The following is a 23219-nucleotide window of genomic DNA, read 5'->3' as shown; positions in this document are numbered from 1 at the left end:
AAACATGACACTCGCCTCAATCATGTATGTAGTTTGAGGCTGGCAAATGCTGTCCAGAAACAGTGATGTCATATGTTTAGTTAAACATTGATCAGATGCTTGTGCTATACTCTGGCACACGCTGTAGGCGTTGTTGTAGTTTGTTTACAGAATTGTGCAGTTGTTCACTTCTTGTTGTCTAACAAGTTGCATTCATTCTAGATAATACACATATCTGTTCAAAACATAGCAAGCATACCCAGCTAGATATCCCAGAAGGTATCAGCAGATTGAGATGGTTTTCGCGATACAACTGACAAAGATAACCTGACCTGATGCACTTCCATTTACTTCGTGGCACCACAGGCAGTTCCTGCCATTTGACGGCTCTGTCTACTTTATCAACATCAGAACTCTTCAGGCAAGTTTCATGGAAAGCAAAATCAGAAAAATAAAGGACACCGGACAAGAAACAAATTTCTTTTTATTATTAAACAGGTATTTCCACACCTGACCACATCACACATACGGATTCTGCACGCTCGCTCAGACTCACACACCAACTGAACACTGACAGGCTGACAGAAACACACACACATACACACTGGCTACAATGGACATGGGTGCAAATGGGAGTTCAGTCCGTGGCTGTACATACCACCAGAAAGCTCTGCAGGTCCAACAAGAATTTAAAGCTATGTACAAACGTTCACTGTACAGACAACCACAAGCAGCTGTTGACCTCCAGCAGAACATCACGTTGTCATGGAAACGCCGCATGCAACTCTTTAAGTTTGTTCTCTCTGCATTTGCACTTTAAACTTTCTTTTGATCTCCAGGCTACCGGACAGAGGTTACTAATGTTTTTTACCCCAATCCCCCGGCGACATTGCCAGTGACATTGGGTGCCCACAGCAGCTGACTGTCATTGACCTTTAGGGAGCCTGACCGAGGGCAGTGGTTGGCCGCGGGGTTACATCGCAACATCCTTGACCTCTTGAGTACCCTGGAGATTGCCAGTGTCTGGTACACAGCAGCAGCCTTGGCTGGGAGAGGGAGGCCACGAGAGGGGTTTGAGAATACAAGTTGAAAGACTTTCCTTCTGCATCGTAAGTAAGGCGATGTGCATAATGTCCGTTGGCACCGGGCTGTGGCACCGACCTGGAGGCAAGTTGTGTTGGCACGAGGACAAAGTGAAAGTGAGTAAACAGACCAGGCGGAGTGAGCATGGCAAGTCTTGGCGAGTGTGGTCTCTGACAGTCGCCCCGCAAAAAGCACGTCCTGGCATGGAACCAGTGGCGTCGCCTAGCAACACTGCCGGACTCCAGAGACTCTGGTGCTGACGTGTAGGGCTGTGGTCCTCTCGCGCTGCTGCCCGCCCACTCACAAGGATGTCATAGGGATACCTTCCTGAAAGGTGAAGGGTCAGCAGGTCTTTATACTGAAGCACATCTCTACTGCTAGGTGCCATTGCATCTACCTGTGGCACACTATCTACACAATGGAGGCTCAGACAAGTTTCTTATCAACGCAGCTTCACTTCTACAATGAAATATTGACATTAAAACATCGTTGTGAGCACTACTCACGGCGCTCCTGTAGGTCTTGACACCGTCGATCTCGTGCACAAGGACTCCTGTGATCTCCACGTCACCATCAGCCTCGTCCCACCTGTAGCCCTCGTTGTCGTAGGCCACGTCGCGCTCGTGCTGCTCACCTGTAGCACAGACGGTCACACGTGCACAGCTATGCAAATATGCACGCACACACATACACAGAGCGAGAGAGAGAGGAACACACAGGTATTTGCACACAGATACATCCCTCCCAACACACATATCGTATACGTAAGCACAAAAAAACCTACACACCGATCCATCCAACACACACACACATCTCACCCTCCAACACACACACACACGCACACCTACAATTCCTTTGTAGGGAAGAACGCAAAGAACATCATTAACAGCACAACATTACTAATGCCAGTGTATGTGGAGATAATCTGTGCTGTCTACTTCTCTCCTGTCTTGCTGAGTGTCAGAGCGAGTGAAGGAGTGTTACCTGTGACGAGGGCGGCCCGGTCGTGTGGCTGGCCTCTGCCTCTCTCTGGTGTCGTCTGCAGCGGAAAGCGCCTTGTCGACTCTGGCGATGACGTATACCCAGAACTTTCGGTGCGCACTTCCGGTCGGTCTTCGATTTGCACGTGCACTTCGTGCTCCATAGCATGACAAGAGAGAGAACTCTCGCTGCCAGACCGGAAGTATCTTCCTTTTCTACGATCGCCCCTGTCCTCGTCTTCCTCGTGTCTGTCGTTGTGCTTTCCATCATCCTCCTCGGCTCGTAGTTTCTCTCTATCTGAGAACTTGTTTTTGTTTTGGCTTTGCGCATGCGTAAATGTGTCTTCCGGTAACAAAGAATGTCGGGCCACGAGACGGCCACTGGACAACCCATCCACCATGTCTAAAGGAATGTGCGCGTTGCTGGAAGGTGCTGAAACCGAGAAGCAAACAAAGACCTGGAGAACACGGCAGACACCATTGCCAAACCAATGAAATCCAGAAAAGATGTTAAACAATGGCGGCTGACCGTTGCCCTTCTTTTTGTTGTATCTTACCTGCCCCTGTGGTATTTGAATGTGCAGACACGTGTTTGGCCTTCATCTCCGCCTTCAGTGAGGCCAGCTCACTCTCCAGCCGATCTGTCTTCTCCTGTCACCAACAAAAGCAAATAATCGCACCTGTTTCTGAACTGTGTGTATACGTGTATACTTGACCGCATGTATGTCTGTGTGTATGAAGGTACATACATACACACGATCACGGAACAGGTGAATACATGAAGGCTCGTTTAAAAAAAAAACCAGGATGCTGAGCAAATCGTAGTTTGCTTTGGTTTTGCAGACACAGGTTTCATACTTAATCTGCTTCACATTCTCTGACATGTTGTCCTGTCTGTAGTTAATGTCTTGTTGTTTATGTCGCTGATATTGTGTTTTACTCAAATTAACCCAATCTCCCCCAACCCTCTCTCACGACTTCCTCTCTGCTGGGCCCCATACACGGGACACTGGATAAGGCGGGACTAACAAGGAGACTGGAGAGTGTGACCGGGACTGACTATAGTGCACATCACTCAACCGTCTCCAAAGCAACTGACCTTTTGCTTGTTGTTCTTCATCTCCAGGTTGTTGCACTTGTCGTCTAGCTTGATCTTGCCGGCCTTCCACACCTCGATTTCCTGCTCCAGGGAGCGCTGGACGGCCTTGGCTTTGACTGAACACAGAAGAGACTTTGATGTTAAAGTGTTTGTACACACCAGCTAGCCCTGATTATTCGGATTAAGTTGCGCTCACGCTTGTACAAATGCACAAACAAAATAACAAACAAACAAACAAACAGACAGACAGACAGACAGACAGACAGACAGACAGACAGACAGACAGACAGACTTGAAAACTTGTCTGTCAGCATGTTTGAGCAAGCTCAATCCAGTCGATGTCTTTGAGCGAAGCTGAGGTGGTCATAGTGCATGATAGCAAACCCCCTCCTCGCAATCCTTAACACTACATCCACACAGCAGGTGGCGCTACCTGAATAACTGCATCTGACTAGGAAGCGAGAGTACAGACGATCATCATCTGACCTCTTTGCAGCACCAAGCCTGCGGCGATGAAAGATGATTGGCCGCTGCCCGACGGCGCCTGCCACAAGGTGGTCGCGAGGGAGGGACGGCAGGAGGCTGAAGACAAGCGGTGCCTGGGGGAGGATCTGAACCTTGCCCCAAGAAAACCATTCCCCTCTCAAAAGTGCGCATGCTCAGGAGTCACGTGTCCTTCCGTAAAGACTACATTTCTCTGACTGTACACAAACCTTGTCCATCGGCCATTTCCAAGGCCAGGTATGTCTGAGACATAGTTGGCCGGGAATGCCAGCGAATGACTCAGTGATGTATCTGCATTATTAAATTCAAGAAATTGTGTCCTAGTGTATGAGCGAATGATGGTCTAGGAGAGGATGTCGATTATGGGAGACATGTATTGCACTAGTGACTAGTCTGTAAGTGACTGATGGTCTCGCAGCTTTTATTTGGAAGCCATGATGTTGTCTGGTGTGTGAGCGAATTCTCGTCTTACACTAGTTACATGCTTAGAGTCTGGACATATACTGACATATACTGACTGACATATACTGACATATACTGACATATACTGACAGATACTGACAGATACTGACATATGAGCAGATCTTCAAGGTACTCCTCATCTCGCCATCTCTCACGATAGCGATTCGACGTTCTCTGCGCATGCATATCTCTTGCCAGCCGGCGCATGCGCACTGAGTGGGGCGACTGTCTGTCTGGGGGGAAGGTTGAGATCGTGACACCGGCTGTTGACGAACTCCCAGAATTCCTTTCTTGCGAGAGATTATCTATCAATACCTCAAAGTCCTGCTTCTTGTCATGATTATCAGAATGACAAGTGTCGCACGAGCGACTTTTCTCTGTGAGGTGCATGCAGCGCATCCTGGGACTGTCAGAAGAATTTGATTAGTGCTGCTTATTACAGAAATATACCGTTAATTGTGCTGTGTGTGGAGCAGTTGATTTACAGTGTTAGAAATTATTGACACAAACACATTTCTTGAAATGTGGATTAAATGCTACAAGAGGAAATGTAGTAAACAGCAAACGACCACAGTCTCTGGTAGCCGAGCATTTGTCGTGGACATGTCGTAGTGCAGGTAGTTGTTCATAAGCTGTTTGAATAATAATAATAATGACAACCACTACTACCAATGATAATATGTTAGTATTATAGCTCCTACTGCTAATACTATACGACTGCATCACGTGACTGGTGTCTATGGTTACAGTGACTACAGTGCACCACATACACATGTACCTACTGTTGCAAGTGTGTGGAAGTCTCCACAGTCGAAAGATCACGATGTAGGTGGCGGCCTCCAGCTCAGGTGTCGTCTGCTCCACGTCAAACGCCACCTCCACCACCATCGTGGCAAACACGATCAGCATGTCCAGCACCTGATTATAGGGCCAAACACACTTCAGTCAGATTATAAGGCTCTGGCACCGGGCAGAGTAGAGACATTCCTCACAATATTTACAGTAAGCAGTGTACAGTGGATAGTGTAGACATAATGTAGATATTTACAGTGGACAGTGTAGACACAGTGTAGATATTTACAGTACAGTGAACAATACATTTACATACAGTAAATACAACGACATACAGCAGTACATACAGCGACAATGATAATTCTTTATTGACGAGAGGTAAAGTAACCAACACAAACTTTTTTCTGTTTATCCCTCGCCCGTTATGGGGAAGAATAAGTTAAACAATTAACTAAGTACTAAAAGAATAATAAACATAAGGTATGATAACAAAGGAGAGATTGACAGTGAGCATACACATACAATATTTACAGTGAGCATTATTTTCAGGAGACAATATGACAGTGGATAGTACATATGCGAACAATAATTATAATTATTTACAGCAGACAGTAACAACAGAAACATTTACAGACACCAGTACAGATAATTCTTTCATTGGCCATGACACGTACACACAGATATGAACATGTACACGCTAGCATACACACGTGTGCACACATTTTTACGTGCACACCTGCACACACCTGTGGACACTGTAAGGGTATGACCCTACCTGCCAGTGATTCAGGAAGAACTTCAGTCGGAAGGCGGCCATCTTGAGCAGGATCTGAAGTGGAGCAACAGACATGAGATGTAGGATGAGTGGTCATCAGCCGAACTCACGAGTGATAGCTATGAGCAGGCAACTCTAGACAGGGTCATGTGACATTTAGCTTTAAAGGTCGTGACACGTGTTCAAGCTGCACGAGCTTGTGTCAGAGGTCGAGGGCAGGTCTACAGATGTCGTCACTGCAAGCCTCCTAGACCTCTAGACACGAGGCTGTGTCTACAGAAACCCGATGTTTGATGAGGATGATGGACAGCAATGAGTGAGTAGAGCTTTACTCATTCCTTGCCTCATCCACACTCAGCAGCGCCAAACTAGGTCAAGATGGCGGCGTAAGGCACTTCCGTCTGTGTGTCAGTGTAACATACGGGAAGTTTTACATTTAAATAATCGTTTTAGCCAAAATTTCTAGAAAATAACGAAGTGGGCAGAATGAGTTTGTGTTTAGGTCACGAGTGCAGCTGGAGCCATGCCGAGCAGATTATCGTGTGGGTGGGTCAAAGGACAAGGGGCAAGAGGTTTGTCTCTCCCGCCCGACAGGGGCTTGCTGGAACCCGGGACATGGAACCCGAGCCACAAGACCATGACACCCCCAGGACGTGCAGCACGTGAGGGTCAACACCGATGACCCCTGCACTGGGTGACCTCACCACGCGCCCAGACGGCAAGTGCTAACGACTGACCTCCGCCAGGAAGACGGCGGCGATGGCGAGGCTGATGTAGTGGAAGACTTTGCGCACGATGTCCATGGTGTGGGCGCCGTGTGCGCCACCTGGTGACACGCTGGTGGTCTCCGCTGTGGTGACATCCCTTGCGCCGGACTCCGAGTCACTTGACCGCAGCGACTGGTTGTCAAGGCAACTCTCGCTGGGGACTGAGAGTACAAATCACATGCTTTCTGTCATCAAGCTGGCATGATGGAAGGACATGTAAAAATGAACACTTCATCTGTCAGACAAAATAAATGTTACAAAAAGCCACTTCTGTGTTTTGCGATAAATCACGTGACGATATTTAACACTCCTGTCCTGTCTGTCTGTGTCATGTGTTGATATCGCCCTCATGGCAGTCAGTTACTGACCTTTCAGGATGTCGAACCTGACCAGCAGCTCGCCCGTGATGGCCAGTGACGACAGCAAGGTCAAGGTCACTACGATGACCTCAAGCCAGAGGCTGCTCAGATGACACCGCAGGCGCTCGCATATTCCGCTGTCAATACACATCATCATCATCATCATCATCATCATCATCATCATCATCATCATCATCATCATCATCATCATCAACCATCCTCAATCGTCGTCATCGTCGTCGTAATGATCATCAGTGACACATGTAAAACTCTGGACGTACATCATTGTGACCGGTGGTTACAAACAGCTGTGTACGTAAGAGCAGGTGTCCAAACACACTAACAAACATAAACAAGCCCAACACAAGTACACACAAAGCACTGAACTCACACAGCGTCGTGAGTAGCTTTCAACACCGGGTACCTCCCACATTCACCCACTGATCCCACCCCGTGGCCCAGCCCCTTGACAAGCCCTGGTGTAGCTAAAGATCCCTGTGAGCTTCTTGTGGCGACACCTGTCTTCAGAACAATGCCAGGGTGGGCAAGATGTTGGAACTGATGCCATGCACGTGGCAAAGTTTTTTTCTAAGCGCCACCAGCACTTACCCACGATAAAACGTGTTTACCAGAACAAACAGGTTTACTGGCACAGATAGCGGTTTATCTAAGTCTGCCGATGATAAGTGGGTTTACTACGAGAAACACTTTTAGCTGTGACAACTGTGTGTTTATCCCTGTAAATGTGTATTGTAAATAAAATGTAGTCCACAGCAAAGCTAACCCACAGCGAACACAACCAGAGAAGCCATTAAGAAGCCATTTGGACTAGTCACTACACCATCAACTTCAGTGTTTAACATCATAGTCAGGTGCTGCCACTGGGTGTTGGCACGAGGTAGCTGTCCCTTAGTGCTACTGTCTGTACACCCCGGGGATATCACACTCTACACTTTCAGAAATATATTTTAAGATACCAAACAAACCTCGCTGTTAAGCAGCTGAACTTTTTTTTTTTTTTGTCTTCCAAGAAATAATCGAAAAGGTACTTCCGAGAACACAATGATATTGTAAGGGGTTGTGCCCCTTATCTACCCGACCTATCAGCGACATCTACTTCAATTTTGTCTACCTCAGTCGGGTATCTGCTATACCTCGAGTGCACGGCGAGGCTGTGTATCGGTGCACTAGCGAGTCTTTGTAAACAAATACAGACAAGTACACAAACTATGGCTGTGTTTACGGGATTACTGGTTACTGGACTTGTCTGTCAACAAAATAAACAAGCCTTCGAGTAGACAAGATTGTTGTTAATACAGGTCCTTGAGGACGGCCGTTGAGACTGGACGTTGACCCCGGTGTTGACCCCGGGTGTTGAGGAGCTGAGCTTCAGTATCAGCAGAGTAATAAGATATAAATAACAGTGTGAAAGGAATGTAAAAGCTGGAATGTAAGTAAAGACCTATGGTGTAATGTAAATACTAACAGCAAGGGTCCTCGAGACTTGCATCGGTCTACAAATATAGATAGTGTGATGTATCATGAGGGTGTGATGTAAGTACAGATGTGTAAACACACACAGGGAGAACGTGTCCATGTGACAATATATACTGTAATATCACAGTATGCACAGTATGAACTACAACAAGTGACAGTGTGATATATAAGTAGTGACACTCAACAAATAAGAACTTGATGAACTGGGAGACTAGGATGAATGGGGACACCCAGCGGCGGCGTTAGGGGGTGGCAAATGGGGCGGCCGCCCAAGGCCCCGCTCTCGAAGGGGCCCCGAGCTTCAGCCCCGAGGTCATCTTTATGACATATTGCCAGCTGTGTTAAACAAGTTGTGACAAAAAAATTGACGTTCAGAAAACACTTCTAAGTTCTAATTAATCAAATTATTGAACCCATGTCTTCACGTTAAGCCCGACAATAACAACAAGCAGTTTATTAAGTTATCGTCACCATATTATTTCGCTTTAAGAAAAAACCGGTACTGTCACAAACGGTGGGAAAGGTTAAGAACAATTAAAACACTAAATTCGTGCGTTATTTCGCGAAATGGATCCAGCTTATCTAACTGTATATAAATCAGTGCTTCCGGCATCATATCAATAGGGATGTTGATACAAGTACTCTATTACCCCGGCCCCGCGCGGATGGTCGGCCCCAGGCCCCGCGTGTTCTTAACGGTTCCTAACGCCGCCTCTGGGGACACCCAAACCATCACATGTGCGTTTATTATTCATTTGGGAACTCTGCAAAGTACGGAGACTTGTATAGTGTCTTGTAGAGGGGCTTAGTGAAGCCTCATGTGGGTAACGTGACGCAAGGCTAAAGGTAAAGGTCATCCCCTGACCTTTTCAGGGGTTAGAAACCCCATTTTTGTCGGGGCCAGCTTTACATGAGGGCGGCGCCCATCTCCTCTCCCTGGCTGCCTTACCTTCCCCACCCCTGTACCCTTTACTAACAGCTGGGTACCTGGGGAAAGTTTGCTGCGCTACACAAGTATCGAACCGGAGACCTTCGTACACTAGTGCTTCTAACGACAACCCGCTTTCCCTAAGTAATGTAGAGTCACATACGTCAGGTACAAGGGTTTCGTTTGGAACTGAGTTGGTGACCTCATGTACAGTGACCTACGGACACCCATGACCTCATGTACAGTGACCTACGGACACCTATGACCTCATGTCAGCATGAAGTACATTTTAGTGACGTAACACTATCTACATGTTTAATTTCACTCTTTGATATTTCCAGGAAAGCAAACAGAACATTTACCTTCCTTTGAGATAACAGTTCAAGAATGTCGTCACTCGCTGTCTAACAAATAAATATTTTGTTTCCACATCAGTTTAATTACAGATGGCGGGGTGCTGTATCCCTGACCTTTGCCCCCCCCCCCATCCTGAGCATGAGACTGAAGCCAGAAACTAAAGAGACTGGCAAAGTCAGACAAGCTGAGACACCATGTCACAGATGACAAAGCTCTTGTGCCACACACGAGATGTGAACCCACGACAGTTGACTGTCACAGACACAGTCTACAGACCTGACTTACCTCCACACTACCCCAGGTAAGGTACCCTCAGATGTCTACCGCCACCCCACACGACTACTAGCCAGGTGGAATTGGATTGTGACAGAATTACAGAATTACTCACAGTGTTACTCTCTGTATTACTCACAGTATTACTCACAGGAGGTGAGCACTTCACTCACTAGCTCTGCCAGGTATGATCACGTGACCTACCAGCTACACGCCCTTTTAATTGTTTATCGATGGCAGCGACTGGCCTTTAGAAGGAGAATGGAGATGAAAGTCTGGCAGAGTATGAAACATGGATTTTGCCATTCACGGCATCACACAAACAGAGATGGAGCCACGTGGGAAATGTCGGGTGTTCAAAGCAGCAAACATCTACAACACGGATGTGGACGGGTGGGCGATGGACGGGGGGACTGAGGGAGTAGCTCAGACAAAGGTGTCTGGAGGTAAACTGCAGTGGCAGAGCTCTACCTGTAGGCTTGCATTTCTGTTGTTTATCGACAGGTGAATTGTCCCTGATGACAAGACCTGTATACCCCAGTAGATACCCGCGTTTGAACAATCGAACGAACCATCCAAACAAGCGAGGTCATTAAAAAGGTGGTGGTGGTGGGAGGGAGTTTTACTTTGTGTCAGCAGTCAAGGCCACATCCCTCTAGTAGCCATCCACACACAGAAATATCAAACAGGATCAACAGGGATCCGAACTCAGCACACAGGGCCGCACGCTAGCGGTCACACAGACACAACCGCGGTATCCCAAGACAGAAAGCCATCGGGCTGAAGGGGGAACAAAGGAGGGTTCAAGGTGAGGGAGGATTACAAGTTATGAAGAGAATTCCAAACTGAAGGTCTTACGAGATCCATGGCTGACATGCCGACAGGAAGCGTCAGGGTTGTGGGAGGGGGAGCGTGAGGGGGAGGGAGGCATCACTGTATCCAGAGACAAGACGGTTGTGGCGAAGTCCCACCAGTGATGAAGTTATTTATCAACTGTCACTAGCAGCCCCCACCACCTCCACCACCGCCACCAACACCAACACCACCACCAGTCAAGGCCGTGCCTGAGACAACACATCGATTGAGCAGCTGCGTCATTGCCGCATGCGTGTGCCGCGCTGTCCGTCCGCCAGACGTCAGGTCAGTCAGCTGGTCAGACCCCGGGCACGTGACCCCAACATGTCAACCAAACCAGAAGATTCAATCATCGGTGGTCCTGTCTGTCTGAGCGAGATATAATTATATATATACTTCATTCCATAGACCCGAGAAAGAAAGCGACAGGATGAGTAATTTGTTGTGTTTAGCTGTTTGTTTACTTGCGACACATCTTCATCATGACATACTTTACTCGGAAAAAGCTTCCATGAAAAAACGATTTTTTTCCTCGCTGGAGATTCGATCGCACGACTTTGTCACTGCGTGCAGGGACAGATCAGGGTGTGATTACCTCCCGGCTGACAGCCACCATCCAGTAGAGGGAGCTGCACGACGGCAGCTAAATATAGAATCACACACCTTGTCAGCAGCAGTTTGCCGAGTTAGCTCTTTACATACCTGCTGTATGACTCAGGTATCAAGTGTTCTTTTATGTGTGTATGTGTGTGTGTATTTGTGTGTGTGTTGCTAGCGGCTAAAAAACAATATGTGAGAGCGAGTGTGTCTGTCTTGGTGAGTGCGACTGTCTGTATCCAGGCTCGGACTGGCCTCATTAACCACTTCCAAAGCTATCATCATCTACACTAATACTTTCAACATATTTTTTGTGAAATCCTGGTCATCGTCGTCCTCTGCCAGACAAACGTACTGACTGCGTGTGTAGCTGTGACTATCCGCTGTGACTATCCGCAGATAGCAGGGACGGGTGTATCTCTCTGTGCAGGTGCCGGTGCCCTCAGCACGTCCCTCACTCCTACCTACTGCCTGCCTACTGCCTGCCTACTGCCTACCTACTGCTTACCTACTGCCTACCTACTGCCTGCCTACTGCCTACATACTGCCTACCTACTGCCTACCTACTGCCTGCCTACTGCCTACATACTGCCTACCTACTGCCTACCTACTGCCTACCTACTGCCTGCCTACTGCCTACATACTGCCTACCTACTGCCTACCTACTGCCTACATACTGCCTACCTACTGCCTACCTGCAGGTAACGATTTCACACAGTGACCCGCTCAGGTGTCACTGAACGCCGCCAGCAGACGAGCCAGCACTCGGGGACCTCCATCCTCTCGACAAGCAGAGCTTGAAGTGCAGGGACCACGACATACTGGTAGCAACAAGACAGTTGCCGGTCTCTACCTGTCTTAGGAACTGCAACAGTCCTCTCACTTGTGTCTTACAGAAGACCATCAGCTCTACCTGCTCTACGCCTTCATCGTCTAACGAATTAACAAAAGTAAAGTCCGGCCATTCACACGTGTCACAACCAGCATCCCCCTCCCTTTGACAATCCTTAAATTCACTCCGACCCATCGAGAACACTTGAGACTAGTTTCCTCCAGTCGCCCGGATCCTGGTCTGGTTAGAAACTGTTCAAGTCACCCCATGGTAGGTAGTGAACGCTGGCAGAAAGAAACAGCCAGATGGTTCTGATAGTACAGATAGTTCAGATAGTACAGATAGTTCATATAGCTCAGATAGTACGGATAGTTCATATAGTACAGACAGTTCAGGCCTGGACTGAGCATCGCGTCCTGAGGTTTGATGCGGTGCGTAGATGAGTGAGCAGGGTTCAGTCTCAGTCTGCTGTACACTTAGGTTGTCGAGGCGGTCGGCGAGGGAAAACAGTGGGTCGTGCAAAGAATGACGTCACATCAAGCATGCGCAGTGTAGGGCAACAAGCGTCACGTGCGGAACAAATAGCCACGTGAGTCGTGAAAACAGTTCACTCCATCAGTGTGTGTGTCTTGGCTCATTCACACACACACACACACACGCACACACACACACGTAGTGTGTTCTCTGTCTACAGTCACGTGACGGTGTAAATGCGCCTGAGTGGAGAGATCTGCCCTTCGATTGTCTGCTAAGGAAATGTACAAATATGGCGACGGTATTGACGAGCGCCCAATATTGACGCGAGCTGTACAACAAGATGCGATGATTAAGGAGAGGGAGCGAGCGAGAGGGATAGAGAGAGAGAGCAAGTGAGAGAGTGCGGGGGTTAGAGGTCAGAAGGTAACTGAATAATGGAGTCAAAAATAAGAATTCCAATAATTCAAGTAAAACAATGTTTCAGCTATACCTTAAAACTTTGTTATTTCAATTTTGATATTTTCGTGTGTCTGGACGCGTCAACATGGCGGGAGATGACGTCAGAACCAGGTCAAATGTGAACTGCGGTCAGAGGTGAGGGAGGAGAGAGAAGGAACCAAAGTAGGTCATGCTAAGGACATCGACGGCAAAGTCATGCGATAAGACAACAAGGATCAAGACGAGATTGGTGATGCTGTGTGAAAACATCGGCCTTTTTGTCTGACGAGGGATTAAAACCGCCAACAGAGCGACGGCGACAGGTTTTTGTGGGCATCCTCCTCTCTGGACCCAACCTTCCAAAGCCGCGCTAAGACCCAGAGCTTGGAGGTGGACGAGTCCTACAGTCAGCTCCTTCCTCCTCCTCCTCCTCCTCTTCCCCCACTGCTCCCAGACCTGCCCCCACTGCCCCCCAGACACACTTTGGGTAGCCACGCTGAGTTCCTCGCTCACAAGCCACGTGACCGGGGCGATCAAATAAGATGAGAGGACTGCACGAGCAGGTTTAACGTGTAAATCGCTTCATCCCTTTGTTCCAGGAGTTTGTCTCCTTTTCTGCCAGCAGCTGTGATAGGGCTAAGCCGCGGGTAGTCTAGCGAGATAGGGAGGAGATACAGGGGTTAGCTGTGTGTGATTGTGTGTGATTGTGTTTGTGTGTGACTGTGTGTGATTGTGTTTGCATGTGATTGTGTTTGTGTGCGATCGTGTGTGTGATTGTGTGTGACTGTGTGTGTGATTGTGTTTGTTTGTGTGTGATTGTGTTTGTGTGTGATATTGTTCTACACCCACCACCAAAACTAGCTTTTGACGAGGTAGAAAAATGAATAATATGCCTATGTCACGTGACTGTCGTGTATATCTAGGGGGCAGCTATTCCAACGGCTTTGTGTGAACGTTCGTGAGTACCCGTGAATACCCGTGTCGATGACTGCCCTTTGTTTGTGGGTAGCATCACCTTATTGTCACGTGACTGTTTGTGTGCAGTGTGTCGCTGTAAGTCACGTTCATTGTGGAAACACCTGTGACGACGTGTGACCCTCGTCAAGACGGGAATTATACCTGGCGCAATAATCTGCCAACACTGTATTGTGCTCAGGTGTTGTTCACTGTCTAAGCTCGTGGCTGTTCACTCACGTGTCTGTCGAGTCCGAGATGCAAACTATCGTGAATTATGTTTATGTGCAACATCGGCTCGCTTTGACATCTTGTACTAAAGCAATGGACACCTGAGATAAAATAGGGAAATGGCTCCACATGATATAATAATGTTAAAGTTCAAGACAAACTATAATATATAACAATAATATATAAAATTCAAAGATGTGCAGGAAAAATCCCACACGATGTACACAGTGCGATATCTGCACAACATCTTTGTGACGAGGAGCAAACAGAGAGAAGTGAGACATGTAGAAACACATTTCTGGCAAAAGTCGTTTTCTTCTCCTGATGGAGGGACCACCGAGGCCGCCAGCCCTCCATTCATGGACTAGAACCTCAAACGTTGATGACAGTCGTCACAACTTCACTTCATCAGTTGACAGATAATGTCAGCAACCCTCACAAATAACACCGTGGATGATAAGTACTAGACGCTAACAAGGATGGGAAATGAAAATTTCAGAGGCAACCCTATGGTTGGCAATAAAAGTCTCGGGTGTCTACACATAGCGATAGACATCTCTCCTAGCGTCTAGACTAGAGACAATGATAACAGGTTCAGCTAACCTCGGGTCTGTAGACAAGGGTACCAGTCACTTTAAACCCTCGGCTAACTGTTAGCGAGTGTACACATGTCGTCTTACCTCAAACGTTTAGACGAGGTCGTCTTGTGGCGGCGACGAGGGACGAGGTCGTTCCACTTGAAGAGAATGAGCGTGAGTTTATCCATGATGAGCTGCTCACATGGGGAGACAACTGATGTCATTCATACTCTGTGTTGTCTTCCCGTCGTGTTCCGCGTTTGTCCCACACTTGTGTCTGTGAGTCTCAATACTGTGTATGTAAGTTCCACCACTGTGACTGTGAGTCTCACCACCGTGACTGAGTCCCTCACTGTGAGTCCCTCACTGTGTCTGTGAGTCTCTCCACTGTGACTGAGTCCCTCCACTGTGTATGTAAGCTCCACCACTGTGACTGTGAGTCCTACCACTGTGACTGAGTCCCTCACTGTGAGTCCTACCACTGTGACTGTGAGTCCTACCACTGTGTCTGTGAGTCCCACCACTGTGACTGTGAGTCCTCCACTGTGACTGAGTCCCTCACTGTGAGTCCTCCACTGTGTCTGTGAGTCTCACCACAGTGCGTGCGAGGGGACAGGCGGCCAAACAATAATCCGTGTTACAGGATTACAGATCGTCCGGAGGTTTCTCAAGGCTCTGACTGGACAACCACTTGAGGGAATATTTAATCATCCTCAATTCCAGTTTTTTCCCTCTCCATCGCCTACAATGAAACTTGCCAGCAGCCCCCTGCCTTCCCCTATTCCGACCCCCGACCCCTCCCCTCCCTAGCTGTTGGGAAATACTCTCTTCCCTTCTCTCCGGCCTCTGTGTCCACAACCCCAGCTCCTCCCCTCCCCCTCCACTGCCTTCCCCCTCTCGTTGACCCGTGCGCACCTGGTGGATGAAAGGCGCCTGGCAGCCTTCCCTTTAACTTTCTGTCTTCCGTTGAATTTTTCGCGGCAGTAAACGATGCTGTCCCTAGGGATCAAGGGAGTTAACGCGGAGAAAAGGGAAGTCAGCCCAGATCGGCCGGCATGTCACGTGACCACTGGCAATGCTCAGAAATGCACCGGAAATTATGAACATGCAACAAATCGGAGATGAGCCAACAGACCTCCCGAGTAGAGTTCAAAAACAACTCCCTCCCCCATCTTGTGCCCTTCCGCTTCCTCCTCCTCCCCCAGGGCCTCAGCTGACAAGGAGGAAGCTATGGTGACAGTGTTGTTGTCTTACAAGCTACACCACAAATAGCATCTTAACCTTAAATAGCAGCAAGTCGTACTCTGTTACAGTGTAGACAACTTGTATCACAAGCCTCTACCACCATCTCATGCAGGTTCCTCTACAATAAAATACACTGGGCGACAGTGACAAGTTCAAGTCCACAAACAACTCATACCATGAGGCCAGGACAAAGTAGACAGGTGTAGACAAAATGTAAACATGTAGACATGTAAACAAAGTATACAGGTGTAGACAAAGTGTACTAGAGTACAAGTGTAGACGCACACACTTAAGATCAGGATCATCAACAGGCTACTCTGCTCCTCCCCTCCTCGGGTTTGGAGATGCGAGTACAAGCCGTCCTCTATGGTGCACTTACTGAATTGGTGTGATCACGACCCAGCGGCTAACCTAATCAACCTTGCTTGGTGTGACCAGACTTACTTGTGTGACCAGACACTCGGTACCCGGATAATAGCTAGCTCCGTCTGTCAGTGGCCTGGAGCCAAACACACACCTTCAGCTCTACCACTAACATAAAGGATCCCCAAAGCACACAAACCCTCCAAAACAAAAACAAACAAGCAAACAATAAGCTAAAATAAAAAAGGTACAAATGAAGTTTACACACAGACATCAACAGCGATACACCAACACACCATACACCAGGGTTTGATAATACACCCAGGGTGTAGACACATTCAGGGACTGTGGGATGCTGGCTGAAGTCTGTGTCAGGGATGCTCAGGATGAAGAGACGTGACCATAGACTGGCCCTCACCTGCTAAGGAGGTTTTTTCCTCCTCATAATCACAGGTGAGAGTTGATCCCGGGATTGGCAGCTTACTCAGAGCAGCGCAGGCCGTTAGTTACCTGTACCTCCATGGTACTTGACGTCACCAGACCAGCCAGCCACGAGCATGCGCAGACAGCATACAGCAGGATCAGCATCCACAGGCAGATCCGCGTGGGCAGCACTTGGTGTATTCTTCATCTTGTCGTCTGCTTCCTTTTGTGTGAGCCATTTGTAACCGTTGATACTGAAATAGAGCTGTCATACACACAGCTGCCTGATGTCGTGGTGACATGATTGTCCCAGCTGTCATACAGACAGTTGTCTTGATGTCCTGTTGATATATATTGTCCCAGTTGTCATACACACAGCTGCCTTGATGTCGTGGTGACATGATTGTCCCAGCTGTCGTACATACAGCTGCTTGATGTCATGCTGACATAACTGTCCCAGCTGCTGTCTGTCGGCGTCTGTCTCCATCACTGTTGACCTGTGCCTGTCTGGCAGACACACTCAAGAGGCCTGTGGTGCTGCTGACTACTTGCACCGGCGCCAGTGTGGGCCACAGCTGAATGCGAGTGTGTCACATGTGTCGATGTTTATGCTTCCTTCCCTTGCTTTGTATGCGTGTACGCGCACACACGTGACACAAAGGACAAAGGACTGTTCTGGCGACAAGCTGGCGATGAAGAGAACTGGACTGAATCCAAAGTTTCCATCAAGTTTCTGCTTTTTTCTCCTTCTTGATCCCTGAAACTCGACCCCAGCTGCACCAGGCACCCGGCAAGTGCGGAGAGATTTGCTGAGAACACCGACGACAACACCAAAAACACATTCAACAACAAAAGGCGACTTCACGCTGCGACAAAGAGCGGCTTTGACAACAACAACAACAACAACAACAACACCAGGGGCACGACGGCGACCTTACCGCACGCAGCCCACCCTGGTCAGCGCCACCCACGCGCTGCTGTCTCGTGTGCTGAGGGCGCGGGCCCACCGGCTGTGTGGGGCGGCCCACGGACTGGGACCCTGGGGGTCTCTACGACAGAAAATGACACAGGTCAAAGGTAGCCACGGTCACTGCAAACATGCCACCCCACCCCCTAAACATATGCTTTATGCACACGTGTGTGTGTGTGTGTTTGTGTGTTTGTGTGTGTTTGTGTGTGTTTGTGTGTTGTGTGTGTGTGTTTGTGTGTGTGTGTTTGTGTGTGTGTTTGTGTGTGTGTGTGTGTTGCAGGGACCAGGGGGTAGGGGTAGGGGGCGATAATTCCTGGCTTTGATCCCTGCTGTGTGACCTCCTGTCGTGTAACGGAACCAGTGTCAAATGGGGTAGGTACCCTGTTTAAAGTTTTAAACTGTCGGCAATTTCTCAAAGCAGTTGCCGCGTTCACCTGTCGTCAGACTGCGATGTCGTTTCTCACCTGGCGGATCAATAGCGCGACTTGCTGTCGTCGGCAGCCATCTGTCGTCTTTGTACATCGTCAACGTTCTCCACTCGCATAACGTGCACGTGGCTCGTACAGCAGTCGTCCCTGTACAGCTTGTGCTTCCCCTTCATTGCCAGTCATCCTACATGTTGTATGATGTTGTTTACATGTTGTATGTTGTTGTTTATATGTTGTATGATGTTGTGATGGATTGTTAGTCATTCCTACATGTTGTTTATATGTTGTATGATGTTGTTTTGATGGACAGAATATTGTAATAGAAGTGTGTAGTGTGTAGGGAGTGTCTTGCAGCAGTGTGTTGCGAACCCTTTCTGCTTGGCTGATTTGTGTCTGCTGTTGTCATGATTATTTTATCCATGTTGATATGTATAGTATATAACTACTATAGCACACACGCGAACACACGTATGGCCGCATCTGACAATCCCTTCATATCCTCTTGCTTACCGGCGAGTGAAGTATGGGTACCTGTGTGCCTGTGTGTAGGTGTGTTGTGTTGTCCGTGTGTATGTGTGTGTGTAGGTGGTGTGTGTGTGAGAGAGAGAGAGTACAGAAGTGTCAGGTCACACAGAAGCAAGTCTCATGTCTGTAGTCTGGTGTCTGTAGCCCTGATGCCAGTCCTGGAATATTCCACTGACAAGTCTCCCAGTCGTGTCCCCTGCCAGTCAGTCAAACACCTCCACCCGTCACCCAGCTTCCCCTTGCCGTAGTTCCAGTGTTGTTGTGTGTTGTTGTGGTGTCAGTCAAGTTGCACACGTCGTCAGGCTCTACTGTTACAGTCATTTACTCAGCGCCATAAATCGTCGATGAGCTGGGGATGAAGTTCAGGCAGTATCATCTCACCCACCCCACTCTGACCACCTAATAATCTTGTCATATGACATCTTATCCACCAGCAGGTACCCATCAACCTAAGGGGTGGCACTGTGTCCCGTCATAGTCCGCGACTTTATCAGGTGCAGCCCTGGTCTTCGTCCGCCCACAAAACATCTATCATCTGATAATCCTCTGATAACGAGGCAGATGCTGTAAGCGACTGTTACGAAGATACCAGCAGCTGCCGACATTTGTGTTTTGTGTGATGACACTGACGAGTTATCTGACGATGAGACTGACGAGTTATCTGACGATGAGACTGACGAGTTATCTGACGACTGACCTGACGAGTTATCTGACGATGACGCTGACGAGTGACCAGTAGAGCACCAGTGCCACAATGTCAGTACTTTACTTACCAGCAACATCAAAGGTTTCAGAAGACAACAGCTAGCCCTGACTTCTACCCCACCATTTGTAATATCAGTAAACATCAGGTAAATAACTGATATGTGAGGGTTGGCACGAGGTCATCAGTTGTTCACACCCTGCTTCAGAATTAATTAGTGTTGTTATTTGTTTAGTGCAAACTTTAGCGTGTGCAGTTTGTCCGACACAATGTAAACAATGTGTTTACCTCAAACTTCCGGGTTACCTCGGACATTTTGTACTGACGTCATCATCTACCCGAGTTACATTTGTACTCAAATGGCGGTTGTGGAGGTTTTACCTGCTGCACGTGCAGGTGACACTAGTTTCACGACGACAGTGACACGGACTGTGCACTCTGTCAGTTGCGACTAACTAACAAACAAACAAACAAACAAACAAACAAACAAACAAACAAACAAACAAACAAACAAACATTATTTCCACGAGTCAAGCAGTTCATCTGGGGTCAAGGAACTAGTTAGGGTCGAGCAGGTTCACTGTCTCCAATATTTCCACTGTTTGTCTGATGTCGTCTGCTGCTTGTCGCAGTCCTGTGGCCTGGTGCAGTACTTACATCGCACTTCAGGTCGTTAGACGACACTTGATGTCATGAACTGCCACCGCCACCTAGCGGCCAGTGTCAGTGCCAAGCGTCGCGCTTCTCTCCCCAACATTATTTCTGTCTGTACTGCAAAGCTTTGCTGTAGGTTCAGTGAAACACAAGACGATGAAATATTTACAAAACACTGACGCGGGGGAGTGATTGTTTGTTTATCTGAACAAGCGGCGAGCACCTGTCTAGATATTATTGTCTGCTACTTGACACTGAAATTACAATGTTCTGTACTTGACAGTGATGCTACAACTACTGTCTGTTACTGGTGTCGATGCTACTGAAGCTGTTCATCCACCGCCACCTCACTAGTAGCAATACCCGTAGTAACACTACTGATGCTATTTTTACACAGTGGGTGTTAGAGATACCCGTAATAAAGCTGTTAATGTTGTTATTACAAGGAAAGCTGGTAGTGAGTTACGAACAATTTACAAGGGAACTACTTCTACATCCGCACACGATAGCACGCACACCTCCCTCTCTCTCACACATACACATGCACACACACACCCACACACACACTCACACACACTCATGCAAACACACACCTCACAGACTTTCAGAGCAAACACACGTACTGTCTAGTGTCTACAGTTTTCGTACATATCTTCCTCTTTACTTACACGTTTGAAAAAAGTGTTTCTTCGTGTGTGTGTAAGAGACAAACAGACAAACACCCAGACAGGAGGTAGGCAAATGGACAAGCGGACAAGCGGACAAGCGGACGGACACTCAGACAGCGGGGTGGGGAGGGCGCAGACGACAAGCGGGGCTGCAGGCTGAGAGTTGTCTCATCACATATTTGCTCGCTACACACATCATGAGGAGATGCTGTGATAAGGTGCGATGAGAATGCTAATCATCCACCATTGAGCAGGACCATGAGTCATCAATATCACTTTTTCTTATTTCCTACAGCTCCACCCTCATCGTTATCTACACTTCTGTGGATTTAGTCTCCTGCCCTCCGTGGTCACGTGGGATGAGGATGAGAGACGAGTCAATAGTGTGAATGACAGTCAGTGTACCTGCCTAAATTACTTTCCATACCTTGATATATTGCAAATATTAATGATCTGTAATCTCCTAAAATAAATTAACATCATCTTCAATACTTGTAGTAACATGCTGTCTGTAGGAGGTGGAGAGGGAAGCAGGCCTTACCTGGGTTTCGCAGCCATGATGACTCGTCTGTCGCATTACACAAAGGTGAATAATATTTGTCCGTGTAGATACTCGAACACCGGGTGGTCCTCACCCACACACATCGCGGATGCAGTCACCAGATCCTTGATGGTTGGAACTACTGACGGAGACAGTCTACAGAATCCTTGTGTGGAGGATGAGGTGGCGACAGTAGGCTCAGGTGTACCTGTGTACCTGTGTACCTGTGTCCGTGCTACACCATGGTGGCTGCTCCAGGAAGGCAGCCAGGGTAGGGACCAGGGTGGGACTGAACTGTGTGCTTAGCTGGCGAGTGTCCGCAGCTGTGACACCATCTATGAGGTTGAGGTTGAGGGTTGAGGGCTGAGACTGCGTGCACCAGGCTGCAGGGATAAGAACAACAAGGAGTGATGACGACAAGCCTGGCGTGCACGCGCTGGTGTGATCGATACGCCGCCACCGCACACCGCTTTTTTTTTTTTTCAGCAACCAGTAGCTTGTCACATGTCGTCTGCTCAAAGTGTGGATGACGAAGGAGCAGACCTCCTGGAGACGTGTAAGTGGCCTCTCGTCTGGTGTCGTCTGCTGGTCGACATGATGGCACCCACCTCGCCTCCTGGCTGGGGTCAGGGGTCACTGCACCGCTTGCTGAGGTCACACCAGGGTGCAGCGAGGAACACCCCACCCGAACTTCACTTGTTGGCCTCGTCAGCGACAGAATCAGGGTGGGAGTACCTGGTGCCAAGAAAGATAACTCTCCAATCGTATTTATTTGAATTAAGAGGATGAATATTACCTCCCTTGAATGTTTGCTTCTCTGTACTCAACTTTGTCAAAAGTCTGTTTTAGAAAGACGACCTTTGAACTCCATTAATATTTAACCAATATCAAATTTGATAAGCATATATAAAGGTAACTATTTTCACGAGAGCAACATCATGAGAGGAGAAGGACAGGTGATGGACCTGATGATGTAAGTCAGAGTGCAGTGTATATATAGGTTGTTGTTATCTCCCCGGTAACAAGTGACATGCTTCAGTGTATAGGTACATGTGACATGTCTGCAGTCTATAGATTGTCATGTAATCATCTGCTCGATAACATGTGACATACTTCAGTGTAGAGGTTGTCATGTAATCCTCTCCCCAGTAAGATGTGTCATGTCTGTAGTGTATAGACTGTCATATTAACATCTCCTCGGTAACATGTGACATGTTGTATAAAAGGAATAAAGTCTGTGAGACAGTGTTCTATGCACAGTATTGCCTGTGTACAAAGCTACATTATGTGTAGACTGCTCTGTACAAAGAAACATTATTGTAGACTGCAGTGTACAAAGCTACATTATGTGTAGACTGTACTGTACAAAGCTACATTATGTGTAGACTGTACTGTACAAAGCTACATTATGTGTAGACTGTACTGTACAAAGCTACATTATGTGTAGACTGTACTGTACAAAGCTACATTATTGCCAGGATGTTACAGCACTGTTCTCATGCACTATCAAAGTGTTGAAAAGATTTCATGTCTTCCCGTCTTGAAAGTCTACAAAGTCCAAGAGATTACTAGGGTTAATATGAGTAGGAGCCTCTATTTCACTCGCTTTATTAAAATATTTGTACATTGAGGGTTTTTGATGACAGCTTGAGTTTACAGCCAGCATTTCAAACCTATAAATATGGTATTTCAAAATGCTTTAATACATGTTACCCAACGTGCCTTTCAACAATGAACAGGTACTGTAGGGGCAAACATGTCAAGGGGTCCATAGTCTACTTGCTATATAATCAGTGAACTGTGTGGTACAACAACTTGTAGTCTACCCGTCTTTTTGCCGACTCTTGCCTTCGCTCGCAGATAAGGTTCTGGTGGGTAAGAA

At 47.8% G+C, this 23219-nt stretch overlaps 1 protein-coding gene across 4 annotated transcripts; it reads right to left on the bottom strand.

Annotated features, from left to right (window-relative positions):
• Window positions 1-445: 445 nt before the first annotated feature.
• On the bottom strand, window positions 446-22185 carry LOC112553997. 4 transcript variants are annotated; one of them, XM_025221545.1, is made up of 11 exons: window positions 21338-22185; window positions 17787-17897; window positions 6810-6937; window positions 6412-6602; window positions 5675-5728; window positions 4890-5025; window positions 3142-3257; window positions 2600-2693; window positions 2047-2475; window positions 1569-1696; window positions 446-1389 (listed from the first exon to the last, which is right to left on the bottom strand). In XM_025221545.1, the coding sequence occupies exons 1-11, from the start codon at window positions 21352-21354 to the stop codon at window positions 1363-1365; spliced, it is 1431 nt and encodes a 476-aa protein (XP_025077330.1). In that variant the 5' UTR covers window positions 21355-22185; the 3' UTR covers window positions 446-1362. The 4 variants fall into 4 exon arrangements, with proteins under 4 accessions (XP_025077330.1, XP_025077332.1, XP_025077331.1 ...); XM_025221547.1 differs by lacking the exon at window positions 17787-17897 and having other exon boundaries at window positions 21338-22146; XM_025221546.1 differs by lacking the exons at window positions 17787-17897; window positions 21338-22185 and adding an exon at window positions 14920-15073.
• Between the last annotated feature and the right edge of the window lie 1034 nt (window positions 22186-23219).

The sequence above is a fragment of the Pomacea canaliculata genome, linkage group LG13 (genome assembly GCF_003073045.1).
Source record: "Pomacea canaliculata isolate SZHN2017 linkage group LG13, ASM307304v1, whole genome shotgun sequence".
Classification (NCBI taxonomy): domain Eukaryota; kingdom Metazoa; phylum Mollusca; class Gastropoda; order Architaenioglossa; family Ampullariidae; genus Pomacea; species Pomacea canaliculata.
Note: the sequence above shows the minus strand (reverse complement) of the source record. Positions and strands in the feature narration are given on the sequence as shown.

What these genes read in the sequence shown, in the direction of transcription:
- LOC112553997 (XM_025221544.1), bottom strand. Translation starts at nt 7,368, where the DNA reads ATGGCATCAGTTCCAACATCTTGCCCACCCTGGCATTGTTCTGAAGAC. An exon ending in CCACGGGGTGGGATCAGTGG is followed by an intron (nt 6,938 to 7,237) that starts GTGAATGTGGGA and finishes GTGTATTGACAG; the next exon opens with CGGAATATGCGAGCGCCTGC. An exon ending in CCGGGCCGCCCTCGTCACAG is followed by an intron (nt 1,697 to 2,046) that starts GTAACACTCCTT and finishes TCTGTGCTACAG; the next exon opens with GTGAGCAGCACGAGCGCGAC.